At 36.8% G+C, this 17,415-nt stretch overlaps 3 protein-coding genes across 3 annotated transcripts; 1 reads left to right on the forward strand and 2 right to left on the reverse strand.

Annotated features, from left to right (window-relative positions):
* On the forward strand, positions 1–8,604 carry LOC132122035 (ras-related C3 botulinum toxin substrate 1-like). The gene is made up of 6 exons (XM_059531880.1): positions 1–342; positions 841–912; positions 1,927–2,044; positions 2,570–2,632; positions 3,160–3,319; positions 7,229–8,604. The coding sequence occupies exons 1-6, from the start codon at positions 308–310 to the stop codon at positions 7,357–7,359; spliced, it is 579 nt and encodes a 192-aa protein (XP_059387863.1). The 5' UTR covers positions 1–307; the 3' UTR covers positions 7,360–8,604.
* On the reverse strand, positions 7,918–11,525 carry crym (crystallin, mu). Its single transcript, XM_059531879.1, has 9 exons — positions 11,296–11,525; positions 11,063–11,213; positions 10,162–10,224; positions 9,971–10,072; positions 9,702–9,885; positions 9,296–9,417; positions 9,137–9,221; positions 8,719–8,829; positions 7,918–8,685 (listed from the first exon to the last, which is right to left on the reverse strand). The coding sequence occupies exons 1-8, from the start codon at positions 11,460–11,462 to the stop codon at positions 8,765–8,767; spliced, it is 939 nt and encodes a 312-aa protein (XP_059387862.1). The 5' UTR covers positions 11,463–11,525; the 3' UTR covers positions 7,918–8,685; positions 8,719–8,764.
* A 737-nt stretch (positions 11,526–12,262) lies between these two features.
* Positions 12,263–15,040, reverse strand: snu13b (SNU13 homolog, small nuclear ribonucleoprotein b (U4/U6.U5)). Its single transcript, XM_059532979.1, has 3 exons — positions 14,832–15,040; positions 14,468–14,588; positions 12,263–12,680 (listed from the first exon to the last, which is right to left on the reverse strand). The coding sequence occupies exons 1-3, from the start codon at positions 14,832–14,834 to the stop codon at positions 12,418–12,420; spliced, it is 387 nt and encodes a 128-aa protein (XP_059388962.1). The 5' UTR covers positions 14,835–15,040; the 3' UTR covers positions 12,263–12,417.
* Positions 15,041–17,415: the final 2,375 nt, after the last annotated feature.

Genomic DNA, 17,415 nt, shown 5'->3' on the forward strand with positions numbered 1-17,415 from the left:
TTTGGGAACGGAACGGAACGGAACGGGACTGGATATGTGCGCGTGTGCGCGCGCCCGGGACTTTTGGGTGGTGGCTGTTTGTTTTACTGGAACAGCAGCAGCAAATGCTCAGGAATGCCCAGCTAACTTTAGTTACTCAGTCAGTCGAGTTTGAGCGAAATTTCACATTTCCTTTCAACTTCTATCGACTCCGCTCTTCTTTAGTCCGTGCTGAATTCTGAGGACGGGATATCTCGGTTCAGAGCAGCTTTTTTCGATTCATTCACAGAGAAAGCTAACGGGATAAAGCGTGCTAAAGTGAGCACAGATGCAGGCCATAAAGTGTGTGGTCGTCGGGGACGGGTGAGTTTACTCTCGTGTTCAGCAGGGGAATTGTTTTGGAATAAAGTTTTACATGTCTCAGACCTTTTTTAGTTTGCTCTGTGGTGTTTTGAGTTAAGAAAACATTCTGGTCCATTATTTTAGAAACTTTTGGGCGCTCTTTGTAGCTCACAGATGTTTTAAAAGTGCTTATTTCACACATAACACTCGTTAAATCTGCGTTTTCCACTTGTAAACTAACCATTCCCTGAGTTTCTTTTAAATGTTACGTCATACAAATGCAGTAATGTAGAATGAGGAGTGTTGCAGAGATGAATGGAGAAGTCATCCAAACCCACTTTTATAATTGACATGAGTAACACCGGCTGTTATGATGTTGGTTTAAGACCAGTAAATGCCCTGCTTCTTTTCTGTTACTGAAACGTATCACTGTTTTGTTGGAAAATCAAGTGTGTTATGGTCAGTTCTGTCATTTAATGTGTTATATGGATGATTTGATGTGGTGGTGTTGTTTTTCAGGGCTGTGGGGAAAACATGCCTTCTGATCAGCTACACAACCAATGCTTTTCCCGGGGAATACATCCCTACTGTGTAAGCAGACCTTACTCTAACCCAGTTCAGCCAAAGTGCATACAATTTACTATTGCGAATGTTCATACTAGAACGAGCCTGTGGACTTATCTGTTTGCCCAATTTAAAACACAGTATTGTATTAAACAGTAAGTTATCATAATGACCATTAAAACACTGCATAGTCTTCACTCATTGTTCTTTTTTAAAATATACTTAAGTTTTTCAGTCAACAGCAGAGTGATTATTTTTGCTGCAAGTATTTGTATTAGGCTTTATGACTGAATGCACAGATATGCATTTTTATATATATATAATATTTTAACTAAGTATTAATGATATTTAAGCAGTGTGTAGATGCCAAGTTAATTAGATTCTAACGGGATAAAAATAAAAACTACTGGTATTGGATTTGGCATTGGTATCAGCAGATACTCAAAGCTGCTGTACCATTATTGTAATCAGAAATGGGAACAGTGTCTTTTAGCTATTCCTAATTAATTAAATGGTATAAACATCTTTGTTGTTTTAGACCCCATGACTGTCATTATATTAACAGAAGCAGTTAAAACATTTTTTTTTTTTTTGCAGAAGGAAAAGAAGTCATACTGGTTTGGAACAAGTAAAAAAAAAAATTGTGAACTGGCCCTTTAAAGTCAACAAGACATCAAAACTGACAACATTTACTTTAGAAAAACGGCATTCCTGGTCTTGTTGTGCCAGTTTCATTTGTGCATGTTATTCCAAGTTAAAAAAAAAAAAAAAAAACGAATCTTTCATCAGGATATGATAAATAGCTTCACTTCTAAAACTATTTTTTCACTTGCTTCATGTGTCACTCTCTTCCTTTCATATATCTTACTCCATTCTAGAAGTCACTTCCCAACAGCTAAAATGAATTTGTCTCATTGCATAACCTGTTTAACTTATGAATCTGTCTGATATTGCAAGTACAGTAGGTAGCAAGTTGCATTTCACATTCATTTTAATATTTGTCATATCTTATCTCTGAACCGTATACTATCTTTCATTTAGATTTGATAATTATTCTGCTAATGTGATGGTCGATGGGAAGCCGGTGAACCTGGGACTGTGGGACACAGCAGGGCAGGAGGATTACGACAGGCTTCGACCGCTCTCCTATCCTCAGACGGTACAATCATAAAAAAAGGGCTAAAACAGATGCATAGTCATTTTTATATATATAATTACATATGTATTTGAGTTCCAGTGTCATATGGATAATATTTGAGGGAGTTTTGACTCTTTGCCTTAATGAGTCATGAGACCAGGAAGGATCTCGAAACTAGTTTGATGACTTATGTTCTGGAAACGGAATAAGCACTACGCCTTAACACAGTAAAATGATTAAAAATAGCCCATGTCCTGATTCCTGGGATGCTAAAGTGATTTCTTATATGCTGCTCAGAGCATTAATGGCAGCTCTGTGGTGTTGTCGTCGTCGTCTCTTGTGAAGGCTGTGAGAGTGAATGCCTCAATTGTTTGCCGATGATTTTTTTGCTCCGTTTCACTTGGGCAACAAGTGGAGTCAATTTGCAATTCATTAATGCAACATCGCAGTCAATTCTGTGTTTTGCAGATAACAAAATAATTCTGAAAGATTTTAGCATAAAATGAAGATTTTGTCTGATTGTTTTTTTCCCCTCGTTTCTTATAGGATGTGTTCTTGATTTGTTTCTCTCTTGTGAGTCCAGCCTCGTTTGAGAACGTCCGTGCGAAGGTAAGCAAGCGCTCAGATATTTAGTGGTTTAAGTCAATGTAGGCTATATTTGTTATATTTCTCACCATGAAAATAGCCACAGAAGCTGGAATGGCATTAAAAACAAACAAAGTCAGTATATGTGACTTCCGAAATGATCACAGTTAATGGAAACTGTGACTGTTTCGCTAGTCTGTCTGGCTTGACTGATTGAGCAAATGTGGTTTCAAAGCCTTAAAATAGCATATTGATGCAGCTGTAATAAAACAGACGCAAGGTCTTTTTAATCTTCTGTGTCTGCAAAATGTCCAGTGACGTCTATTTCAAAAGATCAAGTGGCATTTGCCATTAGTCACTGCTGGGTGCGGGAAGTTTATCCACAGCTAAAACATCGGTTAGCTTGGGAAATGGCACAGTCACATACTCTTAGTATTTGAGTATAGAGTAGCCTACGTATACTGTGCACGGTGTGCAAGTTTTTTTCTTTGCATTGACTGATTTTGCATTCAATCGAAGCTTAACATGTCTGTTTTGATTTCTTTTAACAGTGGTATCCAGAGGTCAGACATCATTGTCCCAACACTCCTATAATTCTGGTTGGGACTAAGCTTGACCTGAGAGACGACAAGGACACTATAGAAAAGTTGAAAGAGAAGAAACTAACACCCATCACCTACCCTCAAGGTCTCGCTATGGCCAAAGAAATAGGTCAGCACTTCAGTATTAATAAACTGGCATTTAAATGCATTTTATTATTGCCTTTACACATATGTGTGTATGTTAGGGATGGGCTGACAGTATAAAATTTGATCTACCTTTGTTTTGATGAACAAAATAATGATTAATAATCAAATTGGTTTCTTAAAGCTGCAGTCTATAATTTTTCGGGGGGTTCAAAAGGAACCAATGTCAATTTTGGAGCAAGTACATAACCAGCCAGTTTTCAAAACTATCTCCTTACCAAAGCCCGATTCACAACACTAAGCTTATAATAATGTTTTCTAATTTGAGTGGTTCAGGTAGGGCTGTGACGGTTGCCGTGACAACCGTGTCACCGCGGTTGTCTACTGCCACCGGCGGTAGTGCATGTGACGTCACAAACTCTATAGCAAGCATAATAAAAAGTTTTGTATATAAGTGTAATAACTGTAATAGTTGCAAATTCTAAGTCTATGGTAATTAACAAATTACCTCAAACACAGCGTTTCCTTTAGATTGGCAGATTTGAGCGCAGGAAAATACAGTTTATGCATTCAGCAAATTAATTTAGTGTTGGGCGATGGATCTTGTTGGGAAAGCAAATACCACATCGCCGATCTGGAGTCATCTGCATTCATGTCACCCATCGGCGTTTGCACAAGTTCTCGTGATCGCAAACGCTGGCTGGTCAGGTTTGGTGAGGCTTTCTCCAAACTGGCCAAATACGAACGAGACAGTGATGAATAAACGATGGTAACAAGAAATATGGCAACGATTCCTATTTCAAAGAGAGCGCTTTCAGATGAAGAGTTAGTTATTGAGCTTGCTTGGTGGCGGAAAAGTAAACGGACGCAACACAACCGCGTTGCGACAGGTTTAGTCTGTCTAGTGTCTATACAGGACATATGAACTCTGTGTCAGTAGCCTACATCACAGACCGGACGGGGATTTATCATGTCGTGTTGTGCTGCATCCAGTGTAGCATCACTGATTATAATGAGTATTTTGTCGCGCTGCGTCGCTCGCGTCCGTTAGATAGGGTGTATTTAACTTTCTTATTTAGGCTACTTTCTTGTTTAACGGAATTATTTCTTTATTTTAGTGTTTTGCAGGCGGCGTTCACTGACAGAAGTGCTCAAATAAACACTAACTGACGAGTTAAATAGGATGTGTTAGATGAGTGAGATGGGCTGATTTCTAGACGTGCATACATATAAATATATCCTGTATATAATATATATAAAATACATTACATGCATGCACAGTTTAAGTCAGCTTTAATCACCTTTTTTGGTAATTCCATGAATTAACTGACCACTACACTGCTTGCACATAATTTATTTCGCAGTTTGATATGAAAGGATACGCACAAAGGAAGCGCGCACCGCATTTGAGCACAGGACCGTCCGCGCTCGCTTAACTTGCACCTGATAATAAAGTGAAGTGGAGCGCGTGTCTGAAATGTCTCCTGTTCAGTCATTCTGCGACTGAATAAATTCACTTCTTGTCTTGAGAAAAAGTGACAGAAGCAGCAGTTGTGAGTGGGTGGCCATCCCCGCCCCTACGTAAAATAATTTGAATACGTTAAACTGGAAAAAAATTATCGCCTTCGTTAACGAGCAAATTTTGACACTAATATATTTATAAATTTGTGTGTATATATATATATATATATATATATATATATATATATATATATAATATTTATATATATATATATATATAATATATATATATATATATATATATATATATTTTTTTATTATTATTTTATTTATTTATTTTATTGTATTTTTTTTCAAACACCGCGCCACCGGCGGTTGTTGGTCCATGACTACCGTGGTGGTAAAAATCAGCCACCATCACAGCCCTAGGTTCAGGTAGGTTTTCATGGGAAATTTGAGCATACTGCTGCGTCATTACGTCACGTATGTGAGATTACACAATTTTGTATTTTAAAGAGAACTATTTCTAAGAAAGAATAATTTCCCTTTTGGATTAAAATGATTTCTTTATATGAAATTTGAAGGGTATGACAATTACAGATTAGACTGTACAAAAATTGAAATCTTTACACACTACATACAGTCACACAGTGCTGATGTTGTTAACATCATCAATCTGAGAACGAAGTATAACAATAATAATTTGCATGGTTTGATGTAGGGCTGTGCAATTAATCAAAAAACTATTTTTATTTAGGCCTCCAACGATTATAAAAATACAATATTTGAGATAAAACAATGATTGCGCCCCTTTCCTCCCCTTTCGTTCCTCCATAAAAGCCCAATTTCACACGAAAATCAGTAAAATCATGTAACGTGTGACTTGCAAAATGAAGTGTGCTTGATTTAAGTATATTAGATATATTCACGTTTTTAAAAGCGCTAAAGAGAGCTTGTGCATCCTCCGGAGGATTTCTGTTCCTACGCTCAGAGATGGAACACAACACGGACACGTAAGGTCATCTTTAGGTCAAGCTGCATGCCTAGCGGTCAAATACACACAAAAATGCGGCACTTAGTGATTATTCACATAAACCTTTGTCGGTTGTGTAATAAATTAACATAAAAAACCTTAAACCAAAGTTTGTTTCATTTGTATCTCTTATATTCTGTTGCAATTGTCCCTTTTTATTATTACTGACAGTTTAATTATTTTCAATCATTTTGAGGAGTTTTTTGTTTGTTTGTTACTGATATCAGTTACCCTAATATGCTGTGGTACTGAGAATTGTGAAATTTCTCATAGTAACCTTATTTACAAAAATATATATTTCATATATATCACACTCTTTAAATAAATATGGTAGCACGATTAATTGTAATGATTGTTTTCCTCCGTTGGTCAGAACAAAATTGTCAGACTTGTTACTTTTTCAGATTATTATACCTGGTGAATTTTATATTTGGGTAATACTTCTAAGACGTAGGCTAAAATCTGTGATTCCAAAGTACAGTATACACAGCAGTGCGGTGACTGACATTCATCGAAACACTAGATTCATCTGCGCTGAGAAGCCGTGATGAATGCACAAAAGAAAAGTAACGAGGGAAAACTTACCAGCTTTAAATTCCAAAATAATTTTTTTTAATCTGTTGTTTTCTGTTGAAACGTGACTAAAACATCACTACACATAATTTGTAGAAGGACTGCTATCCAATAATCATAATAAGCTTTGTGTTACTTTTGATATTAAATCTCACCTTTAAAATTCTCTTCTTTTAGCATGAAATTTAAACAATAAAAACTGTTTTGATGCTTTTTAATGTGACATGGCAGATTGCGGTAGCGACTCAGTTTAAGATTATTTACTACTAGCACAATTTAAACGCTTAATGAAATGTTGCATGTTCCAAGTACTAAGTCTTTTAATTGTGGAAAGACGTCAAAACGGGTAAAAAAGAAATTACCTCCACAAAGCCGTTTAATGATTGTTTGCTTGAAAAATAACTCTAATATATAAATATATGGCCTATACTACATATTGATTATATTTTCTACCTTATATTTTTACCTGTTAATGTCTCATTGAATTTTTAAAAAGTCATGGAAACAATTATAGCCATCATTTAAAGCTTCATATTTCATCTTGATTCTAAAGATGAATTGGAGTAAAAACATCCTTAAAATTTTTATAATCTATGTGACATTTAAAGGTTAACGAGTGTTGATTTATTAAATACATTTAATTGATTTTTAAATCAATTTAATTTCTTATTCACATTTAAATGGGAAGCTGAACAGTTGGTTTTCAGCCAAATGCAAACTTATTTTCATGAATCAGTTTAAACCATCCATCCATTTCATCCAAAAGTCTACTGTAACAAAGGAATGTTTAGCGCAAGAAATGCAATGTAAGCGTACTAGCCTTATTAAAGTGTGGATCCACTTTAAGTACTCTTGTATTCACTACAGGATCTGTGAAGTACCTGGAATGCTCAGCCTTAACACAACGTGGTCTTAAGACGGTGTTTGATGAAGCCATCCGTGCAGTCCTGTGTCCGCCCCCAGTCAAGAAAGGAAGGAGGAAGTGTTGTATCCTCTGAACTGACTGTACTCGCAGCGCCAGCTACAATCTGAGCTCACCTGAGAGGAGAACAGTGGAGGCGGGGATGATGGGAAATGTGTGTTGGGGAAGAAGAAATAGTCTGCACAGTGTATCCGTACAGATATTTCTCTCTCTTGCATTGCATTTAGAATTGCACCACTAACTAGCTGTTAAGATGCCAGATTATTTGCTTCCAAGTGATGAGGAGTGGCATCCATAGTTGTTTTCCTTCCCGTACAGTAAGACATTCCTGCTGCCTTCTAATGATCTCCTTTTTTCTTCCCTCATTTTGATGAACTAAATACTCCTGTATTTCTCCATTTATGTGAGCCCATATATTTTGTTTACAATCTGTTTGGTAGAAAATGAATTATTGCCAAACGTTAAACCCATATGGATTTTAATTTGCTCACACTAACAGTCAGATTTTTCCTAAAGGGTGGGGGGTGTCAATCATGCATACTTGTAAGAAACTGAGATTGCAGTAATGTTGAAGGAACTATTTTACAAGAGGAGAGCTTAAGTAAATGCTATTTGTTTTGGTTCCTGTCTTAGGGTTTCCATGCTAGAGATTTTATTTTGTTTAACTGTACAAGAAACAAACCTGCGGTAGTTAAAATGCATATAACCGCTTTTTGTCAGCATATAGCATATTTTAACTACTGTATATGAATATTCAGAAGGGCAAATCTCTTTTATTAATCTCTCTCTGTATTTAAGTCAGGCTTTTGGAGGAGTCGGACAGTGTTTTAACCATTTTAGAGTCCCAGTATTGTATTTTGATGACAGATCTACCTGTGCCTAGTATCAGTATCAGACCAGGGTTTCCCTGCAAAGCTGAGCATGTCAGAAGTTTCTGTACTGTAGACACCTCAACACTATGGCATGGGGTTCATATTCTTGAAAGATCCCCTTGAAGACAATATGTATAAATGGTTTGTTGTACAGGTACAGACATTAAGTATTAAACTTCTAATTGGATTTCAGACAGGGTTCAAGACTAAATGGTTGGAATTTGCCACATGGACATTTTAATTTTGACAGATCTGTAACTTTTTAAAACATTTAAAATGCTTTATTTGTGCTTTTATTGTCTCCACTAATGCTACAGTGCATTAACCTTTATGTCTGTAAAAAGAAACCAAATATAAAAACATTTTTCTTTGTTCTTGGTTTTCCATGTACACTTCATGCACGGAAGTGTTGGGACACCCCCTTCTAATAAACAGGTTTGACTACTTGAGTAATTTCCATAATGTTTACGCATATAATTATATTCTAGGCAATTGTGTGCTTCCAATTTTTGCCTCTTGTGTATAAGGCACTGTTCAAAATGAAATGACTGATTGACTGTGACAGACAAGACAACTGTGAAATCAGCAGAGGAAGCTGTGCTTGGGTCTTCAATGTTCACTGTTCCACTTCTCCAGCACAAGTTTGGCTGAGACGGCATCTTGTATCCCCATTCCTGCATTTTAAAATTCAAAACATCCAGCTAGTCACAACAGCTTTGCTTCCACTGACAAATGTATCATTCCAGGACTAGTTAGTGCTTTCTAAGCAAGAAACATTAGGAGATAACAACATTGAACAAATTCCACATGACTGGCAGAAGAGTTTTAAAGCTTGTATAAGAAAAGTTATAAATAGATATTTCCTCTTTGTCTCAAGGGGACTGAAATCTGCTACTGTGACTTTCTATCAGTGCTAAGAATGCTATCTTCAGTACATCTAGTTCTTGATTTTTGGATCACAGCTGTGGAAAAACAAGTTACCCAGTGACTTGAATACCGTAGTCTTCTCACGCTGAGCAGGAAAGCATCCATTTAGAACTTCTCCGAGCTCTGCGAATACTTCAGCCTGGGTAAATAATGATTTGGGTGTTATATAAGACTCAAAACAGGTATATTTTATTGATGGAAAGTAATGCATACTCCAGACAGAATAATGTCTCCTGACTCTGTGGTCGCCCCCTCTCTGCTGTCCACATACACCACAGCCTCTCTCATCAAGACATCATCCAGTTCCCTCCAGTCTGGCCGACAAGCACCAACCGCTGTCAAGAAACACTAGATAAATACACAATGTAGTACCTATCACATTGACTTGTTGAGGCTCTTCAACAGTAAGCAGCTTGGTTTGAAAGGGACTGTAGCTGTGCTTCATTAATCACTAATTATATATCATTTTTGCATTTGCAGTTTCTCTGAAATGATGTTCATTTGTCTGCATCTGAACATTCTCTTTAAGTCATGACTATATTCTAAGTATTAACACAGCCTCTTGTACCTTATTGGTTAAATATCTCACAAAATCTTGTAAATCTGTGGACTAGCTGACCTGCTATGTGTGCACCTGGTTTGACCCACTCGCCAAAGAGTATGGGCTGACTTGCACCTGTGGCAGTCACTATTACATCAGCTCCTATCACAGCCTCCTGCACTGAAGAACAAACTGTTACAGGATCTTGGAGATCTTTAACAAACCACTGAGCCGTTTCTTTCCTTCTGCTCCACACACGGACCTGAAGTGAATACAACACTGGATCACACACACACACAAACAGTTCTGAATGACTAGGATGTATTTCCTGTTTTCATACTGGTTACCTCTTTGAACTTGAAGAGCTTTGTAAAGACATCATAGTGGCTTCTAGCCTGCTGCCCTGAACCAAGGATGCACAACACTTCTGAAAGAGCTGGCTTGAACAGCTGGAGAGAGAAAAGCATATTCAGATTAAGTGACTTTATATATTAGCCTACATCATTACAAATTTTGGGTCTGTTTCAGGGGAACTTACTTTAGCTGATATGGCTGATACTGCTGCAGTTCGTTTGGCTGTGATGGCCTCCCCATCCATGATCTGACATTAGAAATACATTTACAGAACTAAATCAAATATATATATATATATATATATATATATATATATATATATATATATATATATATATAATACATACATACACACACACAGATGCATCTCGATAAATCAGAATGTTGTGGAAAAGTTCATTTATTTCAGTAATTCAACTCAAACTTGTGTATAAATTCAAAACATACAGACTCAAGTAGTTTAAGTCTTTGGTTCTTTTGATGTGTGATTGACGTGTGATTTTGGCTCACATTTAACAAAAACCCGCCAATTAACTATCTCAACAAATTAGAATATGGTGACATGCCGATCAGCTAATCAACTCAAAACACCTGCAAAGGTTTCCTGGGCCTTCAAAATGGTCTCTCAGTTTGGTTCACTAGGCTACACAGTCATGGGGAAGACTGCTGATCTGACAGTTGTCCAGAAGACAATCATTGACACCCTTCACAAGGAGCGTAAGCCACAAACATTCATCGCCAAAGAAGCTGGCTGTTCACAGAGTGCTGTATCCAAGCATGTTAACAGAAAGTTGAGTGGAAGGAAAAAGTGTGGAAGAAAAAGATGCACAACCAACCAAGAGAACCGCAGCCTTATGAGGATTGTCAAGCAAAATCGATTCAATTGTTTGGATTCAATTGGTCCAAACAAAAAATATATCAAAAATGTTTTTCCTGTAGACTCTTATACATCATTGAAACAGAGTAGTAAATTATATATTATAATAATTTAATAATTATATCATTAGTAAATCCCCGACATGAACAGATGTGTATAGAAGCTGATGGCAAGCTGTATGCCAAAAAGTCAGGTTTGTGTGGCTCACCGCTGTCACATTTCCATGCTCGGGATGAAAGAGTAATACAGTTGCTTGAGTCGATGGTAAACTGGAGCCCTCTGCACGCTGGTAGAAGGTCACCATCTTAGTGCATAAAATACCGTCAGCGGCCAAATATGCAGGCATAACGCCCAAAAACCTGAAAAAAGCATTAAGTGTTTATTCCTATATCTATGTCAGTAAGCGATCGTGATATTTTTGAGATAAGGATTTATTCATACCCACTGTGTTGTTGTATAGGGACCACAGATCTCACAGGCTGGATTATTTCTGAACTGTCCCGTTTAGAAAACTTTCCCATCACAGACTCCAGTCTGAGAATCAGATCATCATAAGAGAGCAAACGCTCGACCTCATGTTTGTTTAATAAAACTGGAGACCCGCTCATAGTTTTTTCACCGGTCTTGCTATCAAAGACTTCTCTGTTTGCTGTGGACTTTAGTTTCTCAGTCACGTGATTCACTGGAGTCAAATGAGCAGTTTCCTTCTCTTTGTGTCCATTTAAAACTACAAAAAATATATATTTTTGAATTGTGGGTTTAAATGGTGTAGTTATGACGATCACACATCATCTTATTAAAGGCGCACAAATCAACATATTATTAAAAAAAACAGTATGTGACGTCCCATTTTATTTATATTTCTCATATTTTTTGATTACTTTGTCAAAGATATGTAACAAAAAATATAAACAGTGTAAATGTAGTGTAAGAATAGCTTTTAGTTGCAACAGGCATTAGCAAAATGTCTGTTGAACTTATCTTATTGGCAGTAAGATTAAATGTCTCATATGTGTTGACTTTCAGTTCAGATGGCTGAAATGTAACAATCTGCAGCAGTTATGTGGACAAATAAGTAATAAAAAAAATCAGTATTAAATTTATATACCCAATTTCCCATGCAAAATACTCGCAAACCTTTTCCCTTTTTCCCCAAACGAATGAATTTCACTGAAAAACGTGAAGAATACTTTCACCAAAACGAACTGCAGTTTACTAAACACTTAAAATGCATGATCTGCTTTCATTTGTACACATCTGACAGTATTTATTGCGGTTTTATATTCTCTTTGCATTGGGCAACAACAGAAAAGTGGCAGAATATTTCATTACATTTTAAAAATGCCAATACATTAATGTTATACATGCAGTATGTACATCTATCAAGCGCGAAGAACCCACACAATCATTTGATTTGAACCAAACTTTATTTCGGCTGTCAATAGCTGATTAACACAATCAACATTGTTTGATTCTGTGGGGGGGGGGGGGGGGGGGGTCCTTAGGGATTGTACAAAAAGATCATTTATAAAAACTGAAAACAAAAGTGTAAAAAGTATGAGCTCAAACTAGGAGTCTTTCAATCGACATCTGCACAGACTGAATCTGAGGTTTCAGTTGCGATCCTTCTTTGATGGTGACGGATGTGGCAATGACAGGTCTCGACACTCCACATGCACGTCCCAGAGCTTGTTTAGAGCGCACAAACACATACGGCACGTTCTTATCCTCACACAGCAGCGGCAGGTGCAGGATGATCTCCAGAGGTTCAGCATCAGCCGCCATCACGATGAACTCCGAAATCCCACGGTTAAGAGTTTTAGTGGCTGTGGAAGACGAAACAAATCAGAGCTGGCAAAAGTGACATTTACAAAATGTAGATAACTAATCAGTTTTTTTCATTTTGGTGATTAAAGCTTTGTTTTGTCTTTGTTGCCCATTCTCAATAACCACACAGCTTGAAAGAACAAGTTCTAAATGGGTAATATACCGCTGGCTTTTTAATAAATTTGGCCATCTATGCAGCAGAAATGCTACTGCTTTTAGTCTGCAATACATTTCTAGAGAAATGAAAACAATGCGAAAATCGATAAGTAAACTTCAACACCCACAATGCACCTAGAATAAAAGCAGAAGATTTTAATAAAAGCCCTGAAGCAGACAATTTTGCATAATTTTGTCAGCCAGTTGACTTTCGCTGACAAAAAAACAAGGACATCTTTAATGCAGGTAACATGGAATAATACACAATTTAAAGAGTAACTAAACCCTAAACCAACTTTTTTTAGTTAATGATCTATAAGAATGGGGCTTTATTAGTGCTGTTCATTGATTTGAGTAACTTTTTTGACATTTGAGTATAAAGTGTTTTAATTCTACAATATATGGTGTAAAAACGTGTGAGTGGTGCCCTCTTCAGGTTGAACGGTGGCTACTGCAGTTGATTTTTTCTATTGGATGTAGCGGTGGCCAGTGACGTAAGCGGTGGCAGGTGACGTAAGCAGTTTCCAGCTCACCACGCCCCTTGGTACGAGCTACCACGCCCTTGCCCTTGGCAGTATAAAACCATCAAAATCACTGTAGTGAGTCAGGAGCTGGAATTGCCAGTATTGGTAACGACCAGGATAGACTAATATAGCATCTATTTAGCATAGCAATTATATAGTTATTTAGATCTTCAAGTTAGCGTAGATTTATCTGTATTTAGTACAGTGGTCAGGATGGTGTGTTGCCAGTTGCGACAGCACTGCTGGACTGCATAGTTTACCAGCAGACTTTAAAATTAAGCGCCAGTGGTTGCATGCATTTGGCTTGGAAGACTGCAAGTTCCCGCCTAGAGCTTGAGTGTGCAAACTGCGTTTTACACGGGATTGCTTCAACGCAATGTAGGTGGAAATGGGCTTCTCCACACAGCTCGCGCTGAAAAGTGACGCGATGCGGGAGTTAAGACCGCAGTTTGAGCCAGCGGCTCGAATTGATATGAACAGACACCTCGACACCCTCCACTTCAGATAAAAGTGGGGGAGAAAAGTCCTCTACTTCAAATGATCGCTCTGTTGCAAAGCTACTTGCATCATTACAGTCACTCTCCATTTTAGCGACTCTGACAGCAGCTGTCAATCAATCCGTCACTGCGAGTCTCAGGATCACGCCGCACTCGCTCAGCCCCGCCCTAGGCTCGTCCCCTCTATCTCCGCTGTGATCTGCCCACTTTTCAGCATTTTTCAAATATTGTCAGTGGGTGGAGTCAGGCTCTGAGCAGGGGTTTAGTTACACTTTAAACTTAGACGGTGACACTAACAACACAAAGCTGGCTGAAAATCAGTGAACTTACCCTTTAAAAATTAGAAAATGTCAATATATCTTGAACAGATATCTAAAATTCTGAACATAATAAATGAATGTTATCAACAGCCCATAAAAAACTACGTCAAACAATAACTGTTGCACTTCCACTTTCTGACGCTAGTGGGTAACACTCCTGTTATTAAGCAGGAGCCTGATAACTTTCATTTTTGATAGTTAGTGTGTGAAGACTATGTAGTGATATAATGGACAAGCACTGTTGTTGTGCTCCTAATGGACACACGTTCATCAAGCTGGCGTACTTTACCTTCGTTGGCCCCTTTTCTCAGCTGTTTGTAGTTGGACGCCTGCTGCACCAGGTCCAGGATGGTTTTGGAGAGCGTGGCGTCTGCCAGAGGATAGGCTTTCGGATTCACTTCGGCTTCAGTCTGTGTAAAAAGAGGACAGACAAAAGAGCAAAGTGTTATCAGCACGACACTATGTTAAGTTAACCAAGTTAACCATTATTAGGTCAACGTCTGATCTACAACTCAAATGCTTTAAAAACATTCACATAAGATCCAATGTATATAGTTTTATAATTCCGGCAGCCAAAATTATAATAGCTACACACTGAATGTAGTAAAGCAACATCATAAACTATTACCATTAAGAAGTCCCACGTTACTCACCATTGTGTTTGATGTGATTTGGCTGGTGACTAACTTATAAACACACTGGTCCTCTCGGCAAGAGCTTCACGGAGGACAGTACTACTTGACTAAACAGAAAATGTATAGAGTTTAGCAAATAAACTCAAGAAATCACTCTAAAGCACAGCGAAGCTTTGGGATCTTACTACTACCGCGACTCGCGACTCGCAACACGTGTTTGTCGTCGATACAAAATGCGCATGCTCGCATTCAACCCACTTCCGGTAGTATCCGGGATCTTTTTATTTTTCTGAATCAAATCAAGAAAAGTGCACATGGAATAATACAACAATCAACATAAAAGTAGTAGACAATAACAACAAAACAACAGAAAAAGGGGGTGTTAATACATTACAACCTAAAATAAAGATTGAGACTTACATTAAAGATAAGAACAGAGACTGATAACGTTTTTAAGGCTTTTTTGTTCTTAGACAGCTTGATTAATGAAAAGTATTGCTCGAAATATTTTATGAAAAAAATAGGTGTAAAGATTGAATATTTGCATCTGTGTATGTGAAATTTAAGCAAAATCAGATTCACTAAATAAAACTGTTTCTTTTTAAATTGTTTATACTTATAGTAAAACCCAATATTACGTCCTTCCAAAACAGAATACATTCATTATAAATGTTTCTCCTAATAAAACTTAAAACATCTTGCCCAAAATGTATTTGTAAATGAATCGTTCCAAAAGAGATGAAGCACAGTTTCAACAGAGTCTTCACAAAAAGAGCAACTGGAGGAAATATCACTTTTGAATTTTTTTCTGCTTTGCAGGGTAGAACTTTTGAATTATTTTGAAGGAAATCTCCTTGACTTTGTTAGTTAGTAAATAAGTAAGAGGACCCATCCACATTTTTTTTCCAGCATTATTCCAATAAGCAGTCACAGCAGGCAGAGTAATAATATTCTGTTGAAATACTGAACAAACTATCCTATTATTATTTTTGCATGGAGATGCAAAACATAATCTACCAACAAAAGTATCAACCAAATTAGGAGAAACCAGTGACAAAGGATGGGTACCTCTCAGTAAACCACAACACCCGATGGGATAAACTCTGCAAAATTCTTTTGGAGAGACAGGAAATTGAAAGTGATCTAAAAATTCTTTATATGAAAATAACAACCCTTGAGAGTTCATTAACTGACTAATCAACGGTATGTTTTTATCTAACCAACTCTGGAAAAAATATGGATTTACTCTTGTATAAAACATTACAGTTATTCCAAAAAGAGAAAAGTTGTGCTTGAATATTAGTGACCAAGCCAAGAGCTTATGGAAAGCAGATAATATAGCTGGTAGTTTATCAATCTTATAGTTACACGTGAGAAGAAAAAACATAATTGGGAATAAAGTTCTACAAAGAAACTGGAATCTTTTTTAAACTGTTTAAGCCAATTGATCATGAAATTGCAACTTAAAGTACTCCAAAAAATGAAGACCCCCTTTTGCGTATGTGTTCATTACATAATATTTTCTAATATAATGTATATTGTATAATATAATGCTTCCATAAAAAATTAGCTGGTCAACACTTTTACCTTGGGTCCAGAAGAACAGACTGAGTGACATAAATAAGCCTCGAAAGGCCTTATGTTTTTGTGAGAAGTACACTATCTCTCAAAGATAGATAGCCACTGGTTAAATCTTATCTGTGTTTTATCAATAAGGGGTTGGTAATAAATTTTTCATCTTTCTTTCTGATCCTTAGTAATTAACACACCTAGATAACATTTTTTTTTTCTGTCACTGGGATATTATGGACAAAGGATTTAGGGGTGCACGATAAATATCGGCAGATAATTAATGCGCATCTGGTCAGTAAAGTCGGTTCTCTAATCAGGGGTAAATTCCATCAGGTCCGTGATTTCATATATCTATATTATATTATATATCTATATTATATTATATTTATATATCTCATCCAATTAATACTGTAAATCACTTAATAGTATTTTTTCCTCAACTGAAAGTCTATCGGGACAAACCAGGAGAGGTATTTTCAGGTACAATTGGCTCCTCCAAAATTCTATTAAATTTAGAAAGAAAACTACCATAAGACATTAAATATTTACCAGCTTCATATTTTAGAACAGTGGTTCCCAACCTTTTTTAGCTCGCGGCCCACTTCAAAAAAATTAACTGATCCCAGCTATTGTTGGGTTAATAACTAAGTACTCAGAAGCTAGATTGTTAACTGTATGTATTGAATGATCTAGGGCTGTGCAATATGGACAAAAAAAAAAACCTATCGCGATTTCTTTGATCAATTTTGCGATTGTGACACACACCGATATGCTTTTACAGTCATAAATGCATTCAGGGTGAATTTGAAATTAATTTGAAACATATTTCCAAAAGAAAACCAATTAGAGCTTTATAAAAAAATTGTAACGTCTCTAGAACAGACATAAGTCAAAATTATCACTATAGTAAAGATGTAACAAAATGTATAGACTTATGGCAAAAAAAAAGAAAAAAAAAATCCCGTGTCCAGGGACTTTTTTTTCTTTTTTGCCATGCATTGTTCATAGAGCTCATTAATTGTTTGCAGTG

The sequence above is a fragment of the Carassius carassius genome, chromosome 40 (assembly GCF_963082965.1).
Source record: "Carassius carassius chromosome 40, fCarCar2.1, whole genome shotgun sequence".
Taxonomy (NCBI): Eukaryota; Metazoa; Chordata; class Actinopteri; order Cypriniformes; family Cyprinidae; genus Carassius; species Carassius carassius.

Bases quoted from the DNA above. Each gene is read 5' to 3' on its own strand.
- snu13b (XM_059532979.1), bottom strand. The intron at 12,681-14,467 runs GTAAAGTACGCC...CGTCTTCCACAG, and splicing joins GAGAAAAGGGGCCAACGAAG to CCACTAAAACTCTTAACCGT.
- LOC132122035 (XM_059531880.1), top strand. From the start codon at position 308: ATGCAGGCCATAAAGTGTGTGGTCGTCGGGGACGG. The intron at 913-1,926 runs GTAAGCAGACCT...TCTTTCATTTAG, and splicing joins GGGGAATACATCCCTACTGT to ATTTGATAATTATTCTGCTA. The intron at 2,045-2,569 runs GTACAATCATAA...CGTTTCTTATAG, and splicing joins CGCTCTCCTATCCTCAGACG to GATGTGTTCTTGATTTGTTT.
- crym (XM_059531879.1), bottom strand. From the start codon at position 11,462: ATGAGCGGGTCTCCAGTTTTATTAAACAAACATGAGGTCGAGCGTTTG. The intron at 9,886-9,970 runs GTAACCAGTATG...TATTCACTTCAG, and splicing joins AGCTCTTCAAGTTCAAAGAG to GTCCGTGTGTGGAGCAGAAG. The intron at 8,830-9,136 runs GTAACTTGTTTT...TTTAAAATGCAG, and splicing joins TACGGTATTCAAGTCACTGG to GAATGGGGATACAAGATGCC.